Source organism: Pipistrellus hanaki (assembly GCF_964339955.1).
Source record: "Pipistrellus hanaki genome assembly, chromosome: 6".
Classification (NCBI taxonomy): Eukaryota; Metazoa; Chordata; class Mammalia; order Chiroptera; family Vespertilionidae; genus Pipistrellus; species Pipistrellus hanaki.
Genome location: NC_140508.1, coordinates 67,139,825 through 67,155,829, shown reverse-complemented (window position 1 = coordinate 67,155,829; position 16,005 = coordinate 67,139,825). Strand labels below are relative to the sequence as shown.

The window sequence follows — 16,005 nt, the reverse complement described above, 5'->3', positions numbered from 1 at the left end:
TCTCGCTCCGTGGCCCAAGCAAGGGGGTGCCTTCTCCGGGCACCAGCCTTCCCATGGATAAGAAGCAGTTGCTTACAATGGACCACTGGCTTTTAAAACCACCTTTATGGTTTGTTTGTCCTTTTAAAGCCATGAAGGAAAAAAGGAATAGAACCCTTAGCTGGTAAAAGCAAAACCTTCTGGGAACCCCAAACAAGCTTCTGAAAGTGAAACTCTGTGGCTGAAGAAAGGTAGGGGAGGCTTTAAAACAGTTCAACCAAAGGGCCTGAAACCTAAAAGACTAACTGGTCTCTCTAAGGGCTCCTCTAGCTCTGACAGCACCCCCACCCACCTGCATCACTCAGAAAGTGGTGAAGGAAAAATAAAAAGAGCATTGGCTCAGTACCAGGGGCCCAGGGGCAGGGCTGAGAGGGCCCACAGTCACCTGGGGTTACATTTCCAGGAGCCTCATCTGCCAGATGCAGGCAAGATCCTTTATTTGGCCCGGCCGGTGTGGCTCAGTGGTTGAGCGTCAACCTAGGAACCAGGAGGTCACAATTTGATTCCGGGTCAGGGCCTATGCCTGGGTTGTGGGCCTGGTCCCCAGTAGGAGGTGTGCAGGAGGCAGCTGATGGGTGATTCTCTCTCTCCCTCTCTCTTTCTCTCTCTGAAATCAATTTAAAAAAATTTTTTTTTTTTTTTTTTAAATGGAGGCAGAGCTGCTACACTAGAGAAATTGCCCTGCCCACATCTGCCTGACCCTGGCCGGCGGCCCCGGGCTGTGCTCTTCCTTGAGCCCAGCTGTCAGCGTCCTTGACTGTGGCATCAGACGCGATTCAGGGAGGCAGATAGAAACCTTTGGAATGTTAACAATGGACAAAATAATCTTTGGAAGGACGGGGCCTTAAAGCAGCATTGTATTCCATACAGCTGTTTGCAAAGATAAGAGGAAAACAGGTATCATGACTAAAACTGAAAGACCTTCTTTAGAATTAGCATCACTTTGCTAGTTTATCGGTTTCTTTAGTGTATATGACACCCATAGGAACGCCTAACTTCTATTCATGCCATTATTCCCTTTCCCTTTTTCATAAATACCCCTTGCCTTCACCGTCTACTCAGAACACTACTGGAGCCTGAATCGATGCTTCCCGCCCAGCTACTCTTTTGGATCTCAAATAAAGCCCTTGTTGCCTCTCACCTTAACCTTACATTTTAAGTTACTAACAAATCAGAGTAGCCCTTTACCGTTTGCCTAGTTATCTCAGATTCCGTTTTTCATGGAGTTGTTATACCAGCCTAAGGAGGTGTCTTTGTCCCCACTTAGAGAGGAGGACCCTGGGGCCCATCTCCCCTGAGGTTCAAAGGCTTCTCCGCCGAGGCCAGAAGCCTGTCAGGTGATAGAGTCCGGAGTCAGGGGAGGAGGTAGGTAGAGGCGGGGAGTTAGCCTAATCCTAAGGAGTGTCTGGTCTTTCAAGGGAGGTTTTCAAAGAATGTTGACTTTTAATAATTAAATCCCTAAGTACCAAACCCAGGAGGTGAAAATGCTTTGAAAATAAGAGAAGGATTTAAGGCAAGTGAGTGACTCAGCTCGTCTATTCTTCAGGAGACTTTGATGTGCAATTATTCTCCCCCTCCGTCAGCGGCACAGTCACAGCCCCCCTGAGCCCCACCTTCAAGGTGGGACGCCCAGAGTGGGGCTGTAAGGTGCCCCTGCCGGAGGCACCGCCCCCCACCGAGCCCTCCCGCTTCTGTGAGGAGGGAAGCCTTACCCGCCAGGACCTCTTTTCTCTCGAAGATGTTGCTGCTCTGGGCAGTGCTGGACATGGACACCTTGTTGGACAGGTCCTCGTTCCCTTCGAGTGGTGGTGAGAGGCCCTTGGGGATGACCTCATTCTCCTCCAGCTCCTTGGGTTTGGTGGGGACCCGGCTCCCAGGCCCTGCCCTCTCAGGAATGTGGTTGTCTATGGGCACCTGGATGGGGGAGAAGAGGAAGGCTCAGTACAGTTTGGGGAGAGACCCGGACAGACTACAAGGGAATCTGGGTCTGCCTTCTCACTGGCTGAACCATGTGGCCCTGGAGCAGGAGTCGGCCACAACCTCAGCAACTTTCCCAGTAAGTCTCTCCAAATGGGAATGAACGGGACCAAGGGCACAGGGAAGCAGGTGTCCCACGCATTGCCGCTCAGTGGGTATTTTAAGGGTAATCAGTCTAAGTGGGTATTTTAAGAGTAACCACTCTGAAGGGAAGGTTAGCCAAGCTGCAGAAATTGCTTGCCCACTGAGGCAACAATTTTGCCTCTGGGACCCTGCCTTAAGATGCTAATCAGATAGCTGTATCGAATGTTTGCTGTAGTGATATAATTTCAGAATATCAAAAAGTTATAAACAATATGTACACAGGTAATAATTTAATAAAAAAAAGTTATAAACAACTTTTTCCATCAATCTGGGGAGCTGGGGGAACTATAGTTATGCAGCCTCTAGCAAGAGGAAAAATATTTAATTGTGTGGGGAAATACTCATGACCACTTTAAGTGAAAAATGTATGACACAGAACTCTCTGTCTTTGATATTCATGTTGGGAATAGCTATAAAAGCACATGAAAGGGGCTGGAAACACACCTAAATGTTGATAGTGGTTATTCTTGTAGGAAAGATGGCCTACCCCTGACCCACGCTTGTGCCTGCCCCCAAGGATCCCAAGGTCACAAATATAAGTCTTCTTGCAGAGTGAGGCCGCCCCCTCACTGATTCTGCCCCTCTCAACAGCTGCCACAGAGGAGAGGGGTTGAAGCAAGGCGCGCGGTTACTTACCAAGGGTTGGATCACTTTGGGGAAGACCTTGGGGTCCTCTGAGTCATCTGTAAGTTCAGAAAGACTGTGTGAGTGTGAGGCCAGTTACCCCCGGATCATGACCCTCTTACAGCCATGGGTTCTGGGAGTGCACACTTTATCAGCAGCTCCCAAATGCCCTATGTCCAGCAAGGGACCAGTTTCCACTCCAGCCTCAGTCATCTCATCTGTAAAATGGGGGTCCTAACACCTGCCTCCCCGGCTCTTTCCTGGAATAGTGAGCTGGTAGCTGGACAGGTGCTTTGTCAACTCCAACCCCTTGCTCAGTAAAGGGTGGATCCAGGTACCAACAGCACGCCTGAGGGACCCACTGAACCAGAATCTGCATTTTAACAAGATCCCCGGGGGCCTTGTTTGAAAAGGCAGGACTCCAGATACAATATTAAACATTAGAATCACTGTATTAAAACATTTCCTTAGCACTTGGTATGTGCAGAGCTTCACGTGAGTGTCCAGTGCCCAGCACAGAGATGTGACGTCATTTCTCTTCCCGTTTTACAGACTTGAAAACCGAGGCTCAGAGGCCAAAGGCTGACAGTGTGAACTCAGGACGACTATGTGACTCCAAGGCTCGAGCTTGGAATCATTCCGCCACCCTGCACACAGTAGGGATGTTTCCTCGCAGCTCTGTCTAGTCCAGAGTCCAGGGCAAGGAGGTCACCAAAGACCACACAAGGCCCTCGCCCCAGGTCCAGCCCTAAGAAGCCAGGGCGCCTTCACCCACTCCCCCTCCCTCTGAAGCCAGGGCTTATTCTTGATTTCCCACCCACCCCTCGGCCCTGACAGACCCCCAGGTCCTTTTCCTTTTCAAAGGAAGGAAAACACTCAGTTCTCCCCACCCCACCCCACTCTCACTAATCCTAGGTGGACAGGTCCAGGCCGCTGCTCAGAAAACCTAGAGCCAAAACGCCCAGCCCAGGGAGGGTCTCGGGGGTGGGAATGGCTGGTCCAGGTACTTGGCTTCCTCCTATCTGAGCAGGGAGGAGCACGCTGGGAAATCCCCACCGAAGTCACCCTCCTGGGAGGAGAGTAAACATTCCCGCCAGCCCTGGGCCCCGGGCCTGCCCACCGCACTCTCCGTACCCAGGTCTCCGGAGCCAGACAGCTCCAGGTCATCGAGTTCCCGCCCAGGGCCCCCCGCGTCCTCATCATCTGGCAGGGGTCCGGAAAAGAACCGGCCTTCTCGGAGGTCTTGGGGGTCGATGACTTCGGTCTCTCGGATCTAGGGTGAAAAAAGGAGACAGATCAGCCAATAGCCCCCAATAGCCCCAAAAGGCAGTAAAATGGGCATTCGAGAAGGTAAACTGAGCCAAAACCGGTTTGGCTCAGTGGATAGAGCGTTGGCCTGCGGACTGAAGGGTCCCGGGTTCGATTCCGGTCAAGGGCATGTACATTGGTTGCAGGCACATCCCTGGTGGAGGGTGTGCAGGAGGCAGCTGGTCAATGTTTCTCTCTCATCGATGCTTCTAGCTCTCTATCCCTCTCCCTTCCTCTCTGTAAGAAATCATTAAAATATATATATTAAAAAAAAAAAGATGGTAAACTGAGGCGCTAGAAGGGGGGCAGACCAGAGCCTAGAGTCCTGGGTCTGGACTCCTCGTGGCCTCTAACGTGCTGTGGGGCCTTAGGCAAGTCTCCTTCCCATAAATAATAAAGGTGGCAATAATCATAATGTAAATACAGCACCAGGTACCATTTAGTAAGCACTTGCGATGTGTCAGGACCTGTTCTCAAACCTTAACCCTATTTTACAAGCAAGGGAAGTGGGCATTAAGGACATAAAACCATTTTGTTTCGGTGACAGAGTTGCAGATGGAGGAGTGAGGATCCCACGCCGGGCCGCCCGGCTTCAGAGTCAGAGTTCCCACCCACATAGGCCGGCCGGAGGGTACCCTCTGCCGGAGCGCTGTGAGGCCGCTGGGCTGATTCACCCACGGACGGCGGAGAGGGCTGCTGGCTCTGGGACCCCTTTCCCAGCTGAGTCAGACTTGGCTGGGGCAGGCAGGGCTGGGCAGGCAGGGCTGGCTCTCCCACACCCCGGGACAGCCTCAGGTCAGGGCGTCGCCCAGACCCAGTGACTCAGGAGTGCATAAACATACTCCTGTGTTCAGCCTTCCAAAGAGCCCCCACCGGCCTCCTCTGCCACCAGCTCTGTGCAGGACACGGGGGAGGCACCGTTCCTGCCTCAGGGACCACCTGCTCCAGCACCCGTCAGTGTCGCTCAGCCCCTACCCATGGGGACCCATCTGGTCACAGCAGAATCTTAGGTCCACCCCGACAGAGAGAAGCTTTTAAAGGGAAAGTAACAAAGGCCTAGCCAGGGAAGCAAAGAACCTTCTCAAGGTCCTACAGTACATCAGCTATGGGCTCCCGACCTTCCTCTTAGCTCCCGGGCTAAGGTTCTGTCTGCCCACGAACAGCAGTCCTGGGCCAAGTTCATGATTGCACTAATTAATTCAAATAGTAAAGTGCCTACTACTTGGCAGAAGGGTTAGGGTTTCGATTAAGTTCAATACACACACACACACCCACACACACACACACCCCTCCAACAGTTTCTCATCTTCTTTCCCAGAACCCCTAACTGCAGGAGGTCAGGGCTCTGCTCAGAACCACAGAATACCAGCTGGAGAGAGGCCAGGGACGTCCAGTTCTCTCATTTCACAGAATTTGAGAGAATACTAGCCCCAGACAGTCAGTGACTGGTCCAAGTTCACACAGTGAATTAGCTACATAGCTCAGAGAGGACGCCCGGGCCATCCTGCACCCACCAATCTGCCAGGGGAGCCCAAGAAGGAGTACTGGTTCCTAAGACAAGGTTACCATTGCAGGAAGGGCTGGGAGCCTCCTGCACTCCCTCGGCTGGCTTCCTTCCGGGGAGAGGCAGGTGGGTGGGCGGAACCTGCCAAGCCCTCTTCCCCTCCCACGAGGGCATAAGCTGGATTCCCGGAAGGGAGCGGGCCAGGCTGGGAGGAAGGCTTGGGGAGGCACCGCACCTCCCACAGGAGAGGAGAGTCTTTGCTGACCGCTGGGCACACAGCGGGGTGGGGAGCCAGGGGGTTAGGGATGACTTCATGACTGGGGAATCGGGAGCTGCTGAGCCGCTGGCGTTGGAATTCCAGCCCCCGCGCACACTGCCCTGTGCCTGCGGCTTTGGTTTGGCAGCTCAAGGCTTCGTGGTGATTGCACAGGTGCCAGGCCTCGGGTGGGGTCCCTGTCCTCTGGGGCCCAGGACCTCCGTGGCTTATCTAGCTGAGCACTTAGCATGAAATGGTTCAGTGAATAGATGTGCTTTTTTGTTTGTTTGTTTGTTTTCACAGAAGTGGGAAGAGGATGAGGAGAGGGTAAGGTAAACTCACTTGCCCAAATTCACACAGGCAGAGAATGGCCACACTGGACCAGACCCCAAGCATGGGTCTCCTGAGCCTTTACCCCCATACACACAGACCCACATGCATAAACACACGAATACACAGAGTGCCCGCCGACCCAGGGGGCCCTGCTCCGTGGAGGGAAAGATGGTGCTGTGGCCACTTGCTGGCCCGGCCTGGAGACCAGACTGGCTTGGGAGCCAGAGCTCCAGGCCCTCAAGACAGCGGCCAGGGTCTGGACAAGGACTATTTCGGGCTGAGATCCGCCCTCCCCTGGGCTTGTCCCCAGGAGCCATATAATGTTGCTTCTGAGCCTGCTTTCCAGTATGTGACAGTGTTTCAAAACAGCCAGGGTTAGCACACTGATTGGCTGATAGCAACTACCCCAGTCTTACGCTGGTAACATGAAGACTGAGGGGGTAAGCATGGCATTCCTGCAGCCAAATCTGCAAAAACGAGGCTGAACCAGATTTATTCCCAGTTCAGCCCTCTGGGATCACCTGGCCATCCCTAACCCTTCCCATGCGCACCAGGTTCCTGGGGAGGGAGAAGCACTTGTCTGAGATCACACGGGGGGCCAGGTGCAGGGTCAGGATTCGACCCCTTGGATACCTGTCCCAGCTCTAAAAGGACGGGGTCCCGAAGGGCTGCATTAGGTGGGCCTGAGCGCACTCCTGCAGCACGTCAGGTGACCTGGCAGGACTGTGAGGAGTGCTGAGAAGAGGAACCAGGAAACTACATTCGTCTTCAGCTCCAGAAGCACCCTCTCTGGCCCCCTCTCTGCCCAGGACCCTTTAAGACTAGGCCAGCATGACAGGACTGAGTTGCAGGGGCTTGTGGGTAATCATCCCTTTGAGGGCAGAGGTGGAGTGCCAACAGCCCACCCTCTTATCAGCAAGACTCATGCCGCCTGGGGTATCTTTGACGAACCAGGCCACCCAGCAGCCAAGCCCAGTCCTGATCGGAGAAGGACCCCACCCTGCTCCTGGCTGAGGATGTGGTCTGTTCACCTGAGCTCACCCCATCCCTGCCCAGGGAACATGTATCCACACGTGTGTTCAGGCCCAGGCATCCATCCTCTCTGGGCCCGCAGGTCTCCCCGCCTTTTGTCTTTCTCACAGACACACAGGAGACATCACCGGGGGAACAAGGCAGGGGCCTGGGTCTCCCGGACCTGCTGGCCCCGCAGCTGGGGTGCCCCTGGGGCTGGGGCCTGGAGGGTAACAGGGGCTGAGTGCCTCCCCACGCTGTCCACGGGAAGAGGAGAAGTAGGCGCTGCTTTGTTCTAAGGGACTTGCACCTGCCAACAGGAGGTATCTGAGGCCATTGAGCCCAAGCGTCTCGTGTTATAATCCAGCCGACAGATTAAAGGCCCAGGGGCTTTGCCAAGGTCACCCAAGCAGTTGGCGGCGGGGCTGGACTTGGAACGGAGGTCTCCTGGCGCTCGGGCTGCACTTGTCCTCCCTCCCCCTTCCCGGGTTTTGGCTGCCCCGAAGGGTCTCAACAGGTCCACAGGCAGTGGCTGTCACTGCAGATACACCCCTTTCCATGCCCAGGCATGAAGCTAGGAAAAAGTCCCCAACCCTATCCCAAATGCTACAGCTTTTGTCACAAGCCTGGCGGCCAGGGCGGCTAGCACAAGTGCCCTCTGCCTGCCGGGCCCCAGCCGGGTTCTTCTCTCTAGGAGTTTGTTTTGTTGGCACAAACTGGGAGGGCGTTCTACCCATTTGCAGGTTCGGTCGAGTCCATCCCAAGTCACAGAGCTAGAACGTGACCGAGCTGGGATTCAGTCCTAGATCTTTCTCAAGACGATGCCTTAGCCACAGCCAAGCTTCTCGCTGCCACCCACGCGTCACCTCTCCACCCTCTCCACCCCGATCCCACAGCCCACCCTGCCAGGCCAGGCCTCCAGGGCACCCCTTCCCCGGCCGGCGGGTAAACAGAGTTGAAAGTGATATTGCTTAAACAAAAGAGCAGAAAGTTGGCTGGGGCACCAGGGAGAAGTTCAGGGTCAGGGCTTGGTTAACTATGAACTGGTTCGAGGAGGGACGAGAGCCTTCCCCCACCTGCCTCTTCCCCATGGGAGGTAGGGTTGGGCTCAGGGACACACCTGACCCTTCTTTCAGGAGGTGAGAGCAGAAGAGCAATGGGTTTGGGGTGGGGGGCAGGTTAGTGAGCACCTGGGCAGAGTGATCCTGGCAGGAGATGTCCCGAAGGGGACCACTGACACAGTCACTCCTCCCCCACCTCCCTTCCGAAGGTCAGGCATCCCTCCCAGATTGAGCAAAACCTGAGGGCCACCATCAGGACTCTCTCCACCCTGGCTCCACCAGAGTAGTTACCCGAAAAGGCAGGTTTGTAAGCAAAACTATAGGAGCCTGGGGGCTTATACTTCACATCTTGAATCCTCGGTCTGCTCTTTTGGTGACTAGCGCTAGGAGCGCCTGGCAGAATGAGGGGGATTACGTGAAATGCATTGGTGTGTGCCAGGGACCCATCATGGGGCCTGGCACACAGCAGGTGCTCAATGATTAGCGGCTGTTATTAAGCCCCACCTGTCTTCCTTCCTCACCAGTCTTCCTTTTGGGTAAGGGGATTAACGGCCAAAGGTCAGAGGGACCTGGAAAAGGTTGTTGAAGCAATTCCATTGCTAGAAAGAAGGTGGTTGGAGATCATTTGCAAACTGGGGAGGGACATACGAATCCTGGGTCAGAGACTTTTCCACAACCAATCCCACCCCCTTCAGGCTGTGCCGGGGAGAGAGACCCCACGATGGGCAGGAGCACCTGTCCTAAGCAGATAGACGCAGAAGTAGGCCAGCTGTGTTTTTCCAAAAAGGATCAACGGAAATGAGGATGGATGACTGAAATTCGATGCCAGGGTATGTCCTGACCAACCTTGGGGATGAAAAAAATATATATATAAAAGGCAAAAACAGTCACACACAAATACACAATCTGGCCTGTGGTAGCTGAAGGGTTAAGCCAGGTCTGGGGGTGGGGTGGGGGTTCGAATGTCAGCTCTGCCCACTCTGAGGTCAGGTTACTGGAACACAATCACTCAGGAGAGTAGCCAGGCCTGGCACTACCAGCAGCCAGCTTTCCACCAAGCCCCTCCCCGCCTCCTACCCCCTCCCCGCCTGGGGCAGCCCATTCCCACAGCAAGGGCTCCAGGATCCTGGGGTGCCAGCTAAGAATGGGGGCAGGGGGAAGGAGCTTCTAGAGCCTCTGGATGCCCCCATGTCAGGAGCTGACGTCACAGTAGTCACTAACTCCCTTGGGAGACTGCCTCTCTGGGCCTTGGTTTCCCCACCCCTGAAAGACAGCTCTCAAAGAGACAAGCCTGCCTCTGTCTGAGGCCCGGTAACCAAGCTGGGCGCTGCTCCGATTACCGGTGGAGATAGCGGGAGGGGTTGGCTCCCGCAGGGCCCCGGAGACAGAGGTGCATTGAAGCTGGGGTTTGTAATCGAGGCAGCGGATCCTGGAGCCGAGGGCCCTGCTGGATGGCGGGGAAGATGGGAGCAAGCCTCCCCGTTCTCAAGAGCAGAGTCCACAGCCTTGTCTGGGCTGATGGGATCAGCTCTGGGCACTGGCTTCCTGCCCCTCCGAAGCCTGCCTCCCCTACCGCTTGGGAGAGCCACCGCTGCGGAACCAAGTCAGTCGGCCCCAAAGACACCTCAGCCCAGCTCTCCCTGAACTCCTGTGACTCGCCCAGCCACAGGTCACCCCTGCCCCCATGCCCCAGGCTGGAGTGGTACAGCCAGTCTCTGCAGGCCTGGCCATGTCCAGCAGGCTCCATCAAGTCACTGTTTCCACACATACCAGCCTCTCCCTGCCTCCCCTTTCCATTACCCCAGGTGTCACCTGACTAAGCAGCCGCTTCTGCTGTGCCAGGGAAAACTGGGGCAGCCCTGAAGGACTGGGGAGGGGACGTGCAGCGTGGGGGGTGGGGCTGAGCTGGAGGGCCTGGAGGGAGGGTGGGAGTGGGGAGTCACAGGGACACAGAGGTGGGTGGGAGCTTGGAGGGGTGGGTAGGGGGACTGCAGAGGGCCAAAGCCAGAAAGAACTGCTCAGGTCCGAGTGAGCTTTGGGGGGGGGAAAAGCAAGTTTTGAACCCCGAGCACTGTAGTCATCGGTTAACATTTTCAAACGCGGGTACAGGCCACCTTGCCAAAGCCAGCCTCTGGCCAGGCTGAGAACCCTTGTCTGGCTGGTAACAGTAAACTAAACGCAAGCCAGCACTTTACAAGTTTGCCAAACTCCGATTATGACCCTCGAGCGACACAGGTGTTCTGAGGAGGACACGGGCTCCCACCGGCAAAGTGACTTATTAACTAACGGCGTGTCCCTGGAGGGTGAGGAGCGGCGGGGATGGGACTCGGCTGCTCTGGCGGTGAGGCCAGGCACCCAGCCTCCAGCAGACGGGCCACAGGCCAGGCGGCACCCAAAGGTCAGCGGCGAGTTAATAACAAACCTGCCGGAGAGGCGGGTTTGCCGTGCGCCTTTCTAGGGTTAAATCACGCCCCAGCTGCTGACAAATGCCTCCTCTTCCATCCTCTCTGGGCTCCAGACAATGAAAACACAGGAAAACTGGCTTTTCAGAACACTACTCTTTCTGTCCACCGCCCCCCCCACACACACACTCACACACACAAGCACTCACACACACACACACACACACACACACACACACACAAGCACTCACACCAAAGCCCAGAGCCAGACCTTCCCTCGGCCTCTAACGTGGTCCTCCAAGTTGGGAGGGGCACCCTGAGTCCTGGGCAGTGTCCCAGTGGTCTGGCCCTTACGAACCCCCTGCCCCCTCTCCTTCCAGGCTGCAAACTGCTCAGCAAGGGGTTCCTACAGATCGGGCCAGGAGGGTGGGGCTGCCGGGAACTGGTTCTTGATTAAATATAAACCCATCTGATAATTAGCCAACAGCCCGCTTCTAAGATAAACACATCAGATTTGGGCTCCATCAGCCGCACCCTGGACTCCTCCCTCACCACCTTGTGGCTCTGGATCAGAAAGGCAGGAAGGGAAAAGCCTCCCAGAGACCAAGGAGGTGGGTTCCTCAAAGGCACCAGGTAGCGTCCAAGTGGCCTGGACAAAGAGGGCCCTGCCACTTAGCACACCTCCGCCCTCCCAGGCTGGCTGCCGGGGGGAGTGGGGGAAAGAGAGGGCTTTCTTTGCGGTCTTGTCACCTCCTACAAGCCTCACCGCAACCCAGATCTTCTTACAGACCCAGAGGCTGAGCCGGTGAGGGGCCCGGGCTGAGTCAGGTAGGACTTCACACCGTGGGAGTCCCGTCTGCCTAACGCCACACCAGTGTTCCAATGCCCTCTCGCCAGTCTCAGGGAGGGAGGAGGGGGCCGTCCAAAACACCAGAGAGTCCTGGGGCCAAATCCCATCTGGACTGGACCAGCTTTGCTCTATAAACTCAGAGCAGTTGCAGCCTTAGTTTTGCTGAGAGAGAGAGAGAGAGAGAGAGAGAGAGAGAGAGAGAGAGAGAGAGAACTACCTGCTCAGCAGAGAGGCCAACTAACCAATTTTGAGGCCAGGCTGAATTCTCTTCTTTCAAAGCCCACACACAGGGCCAGGCACTGCAAAGGACGTGCGTGTCCCCTCGAGGCCCTGGGCACTGAGATGCTGACTTTTTAACCGGCTCCCAAAGGACAAGGGGGCACTCTGGAGCCCACTGCAATGCCCACCACAGAGCCACCCTAATGCCAAGAGGCAGAAAGGAACGGGTGACTCAGGCACGCCAGGCCAGCTACCGCTTTCCTCCGGTGACTCACAGAGCCCCGTCCAGGCCCTTTCCCCAATTTTAAACGTCGTCGTTTGGAAATCACGCCCAGCAGTCCGGGAGGCCGAGGACAGCTAGGAGTCAATCCCTCCCCGAGGGAGCTGGGGCGGGCAGCCCAGCCTGGCTCTCCCGGCCCTGCATTCAGGCCGCTCAGCACTCCGAGTCCTCGGAAAAGCCCTCTGTTTCCAGGAGCTGGGGATGGCAGGAGCTGAATGTCCCTCCCCACCCCCAGCTTCTCTTGTTCAGGCTCTTTCCCAGGAAGGCCAAGAGCCCGCTCCTCCCCCTGGCAGCAGGCTCTCAGGACAGGAAGGACCCTGAAGGGTGCTGGTCCAACCTCTTTGTTTGAGAGGTGGGGACCCTGAGACCCAGAGAGAGGGCAGATTGCCCAAGGTCGCCCGGTGATTCCGAAGTAGGACCTAAGGTGTATCTACCTTCAACCCGGCCAGTTTCCTGATCTGGAATGTTGTCTGAGGACGGTCAAGGCAAACATCTAAATATCTAACGTTGTCAGACAGACCTTGTTCTGACCTTGGCAAAGCACTCCGTTCCTCTGAGCATCGGTTTCTCGTAAAAATGGAGATAAGCATGCCTACCTCACAGTATCCCAGGAGGCATTCATATCAGTGTTAAGTGATCTCAGAGCACCCTTTAGAATGAAGTTACATGCCTGCATATTTCGTGTTCATTCACACAGACATTTCCTGAGGACTCCCTGCGGACAGGTGGCTCACTGGAAGGCACAGAGCAGAGTTCCGGCCTCGGTGTGTGTGGGTGGAAGTGGTGCGTCCGTGTGTGTGGGCGGGAGGGTGGGGGGAACAACTCAGAATCTGGTGAAGCATAGCATTCCCTCACCAAACATAACTTCTTTAAGACGTCTTCAATCGCTCTATAGTTTCCAACACCCTTTCAGAGTGTGGGTACTTAACCATCCATAAAACACCCGAGCCGCAAAGCGCTCTGGAGGCCATTTGGTTCGAATCCTGTTTTACAGATGGGGGAAGTCAACCCGGAGAGGGAGGGGGACTCAGCCTCATGGAACTCCCCAGGCCCCATGCCGCGGCCCAAACAGTCTCCTGGGTGCTTGGTAGCTCTCACTGGTCACTCGAGGGTCTCAGACCCCTGGGCTCCCTCCCCAGCTCCACTTCTATGCAATCAAGGAGAGACTTCTCAAGGAAACCAGAAATATCTCTAAGCTAAAGTCCACTGGTAGGTGGGGGGACAATTCCCCAGAACCAACTGGGCCTGGACAGCCCCCCCTGGGGGGGGGGCTCAGACTCCCTACACAAGGCCGCCTTTAATGGGCCCGGGAGGGAGTGGCAGGAAGGCCGCTCAGGGGAATGCTCCCAGCTGGACAGGAAGAACAGGTTTAGGAGAGCAAGCCCCACCACATGGAGAAGAGGCAGGGTGCTCAGCCCGGTTCACTTCCCAAAACTTGTGGCACCTGGGGGGGGTGGGGGGAGGGAGAAACCACCCAGAGGAGAGGGCAGACCTTTGGCCTGAACCTAAAATTTGGAGAGTGATCCCAGTAGCACTATTGGAGGGGCTACTGGGCAGATTCTGATGGTCTAGAATCTAGACCCCAGATGCTCTCTGCTACCTTGAAGTGGTACCCATTTTACCCCGTTCAGTCCCCACGGGCTCTCTGTGGAGCGCTCTCCATACACCCAGCCTGGCAGCGGGAAAGCACCGAGCAGATCACCACTGCTCCTAGCGAACCCTTCTCCCCCGCCCGCTTCCTGCACCTTCCACACAAGGGCTGCCTGGTCACACCCCACTGGGGTGAGGTCTGGCTTTTCTGGCCACAACCCTGGCAGGAAAGGGGTGGTGGGGTCCACAGGGGAAGCCCTCTGACCCGGTGACAGGCGGAAGGTCTGTGGCATCAGCCAGGAAGCGGAGCCCTCGGGTCGGGACGAAGCAGAAGAACACCTCTGTCAGGAAGCAGCGGCTCAGGCCCGACTTCTCCCCGAGCTGACGGGTCATCCCTCGCAGAGCTGACAGCCCTCCCCAAACCACATCCTTCGGAGACACGGGTGTCTGCTCCTCACTCGAGGACTTGCAGGCTCAGCAGCCCCTGAGCTGAGACTGGCAGGTGATCGCCCAGGCACCGGCCTCACCACCTCCAGGATCTTTCCTCGCCTGTCGCCCAGGCCCACGGGACCCAACGTGGCATTGCTTCAGCTGCCGGACTCCAACACAGCCTTCAGGGCCCATAAGGACCTCTGCTCCAGGGAGCAGCAGGCTTGGGATGCATCCAGGCCCAGCCACTAACTCTCTGGCAAAAGGTTGCCCTGAGGTTGGGGGCGTTATCAGCTTCCACCTCAGCATTCCTTGAGGCTTGTCAACCTGAGATCTTGAGACTGTAAATTAGTCTCCAGTTACCCGAGGATGGGACACAGCAGCAGCCACTCAGAGTAGCGTCAGACTGCAAGTGAGGATGAGCGCTGGGAGGTTCTGCTCAGCCCCTAATTAGCTGTGTGACCCTGCACACGTTCGTTGGCCTCTCTAGCCTCGAGGCCAGCTAAGTGTGCAGGGTCACACAGCTAATTAAGAACAGCAAACAGGGTTGTCAGAACTAAGGTCGTTGCTGGAGCCATTAGAACAGCCATTAGACGGCGATTAGGATGCTGCAGGCACACCTGCAGCTCTAAACTGTGCTGGAGGGCCATTGCTCGGGGTCTTCTTCATTCCTCACCCGAAGCCTGCAGGGCAGGGACGCCTCTCCCCTAAAGACCGGGGAATGGGAAGTCCGTGCAGGAACTGGCAGCAGGGACAGGAAGGGGGCACAAAGCCCAGGCCCTTGGAAGGCAGTGGAAGGCTGATCACTTCTTCCAGCTACTCATTTGCCCTTAACTCCCCAGAGATCGCCCCCCTCCCCTCGCCCCCAGCTGGCTGCTGGGCTGGAGCTTCAGGTGGCCCTGGGCTCTGTAAACGAGGACAGGGACCAGTGGGCTTCTCCCTGCCCATGGAGGCCCCCTCTCACCAACTCCCTCACTCTCACTCAGGGTGGGTGCTTCAATTTCCCAGTCTGCATTGAGCAAAACTAAACACTCTTTTTGCATAAAGCCCAGGAGAGGCCGGGGACGTGGAGGGCTTGGGGGGGGGGGGGGCGCGGAGAAGTGCTGAGCCCCAACCATCCCTGCCGTCCCCTTTGAAAGATCAGTCTCAACTTTGTAAAGACCGACCCTGAAGACGCACTGTCACCTCCTGCCCGACTCCCCCAAGCCCTCGGTGCGGATGGGGACACTGAGACACAGCGGGGGCACGGCCTTGCCCCCAGTCACACGCCAGGGGCAGCTCCGCGGCCCGAAGTGAGGCCAGGGCTCCGTCCTCCACTCCCCGGGGAGTGTGTGCAACCGGGCGCCGCGGAACCCCAACTCCCCCCTCGCCCGGGGATCGCAGCCCCCTGACCCCAGGCGTCCCGGGTTCTGGAGCTGCCCGCTCCCGGCGCCCGGCGCCCGCCGAGGGGGCGAGGAGGAGGAGGGCTCGGCCTCCGGGCTTGTCCCGGGACCTCCAGGGAAGGCGCGGGGAGGAGGGTCCTGGAAGGAGGGCGGGGAGGGGGGGAAGGTGACACGGGCTTAGTCACGTCCGAGCTGAGAGCCTGCCTGCAGCGGGGCGGAGGCCTAGGGGAGGCGGGAAGAGCAACAGGGTTGGTGCGCACGGCGAGCGGAGGAGCCCCCCCTTTCCACCGGAGCCTCCCCGGGGCCTCGGTCGGAGCCAAGTTTCCAGCAAAGTTTCTCCGGCCCTCGACATCATCTCCTTGGGGATGGCGCAGCCTTCCCGATCCGCCCCGGATCCCGGGCTCCCGGGAACAAAGGGGACCCCGGCCCGCCCCCTCGGGGATCCCCGAGCTCCTACCGACTCGGCGGCGGCGGCGCGGGCGCCCGCGAGGAGCAGCAGCAGCGCGAGCAGGCGGGCGGGGGCCATGGCGTCGCGGGCGGAGAGGCGTGCGGCGAGTGGCCGCGGTGCGCAGCCGGCCCTCCTTATAGGCGGCGGC

The 16,005-nt window shown here is 57.0% G+C and overlaps 1 protein-coding gene across 1 annotated transcript in view; it reads right to left on the bottom strand.

Annotated features, from left to right (window-relative positions):
- The window catches only part of SDC4 (syndecan 4), a 19,762-nt gene extending 3,757 nt beyond the window's left edge, over positions 1-16,005 (bottom strand). Inside the window, exons 1-4 of the mRNA XM_084888755.1 lie at positions 15,867-16,005; positions 3,919-4,057; positions 2,797-2,843; positions 1,752-1,953 (exon numbers count right to left, since the gene is read on the bottom strand). Of these exons, the coding sequence (XP_084744881.1) occupies positions 1,752-1,953; positions 2,797-2,843; positions 3,919-4,057; positions 15,867-15,935 (457 nt within the window). The 5' untranslated portion in view covers positions 15,936-16,005. The remainder of the gene's footprint in view (positions 1-1,751; positions 1,954-2,796; positions 2,844-3,918; positions 4,058-15,866) is intronic.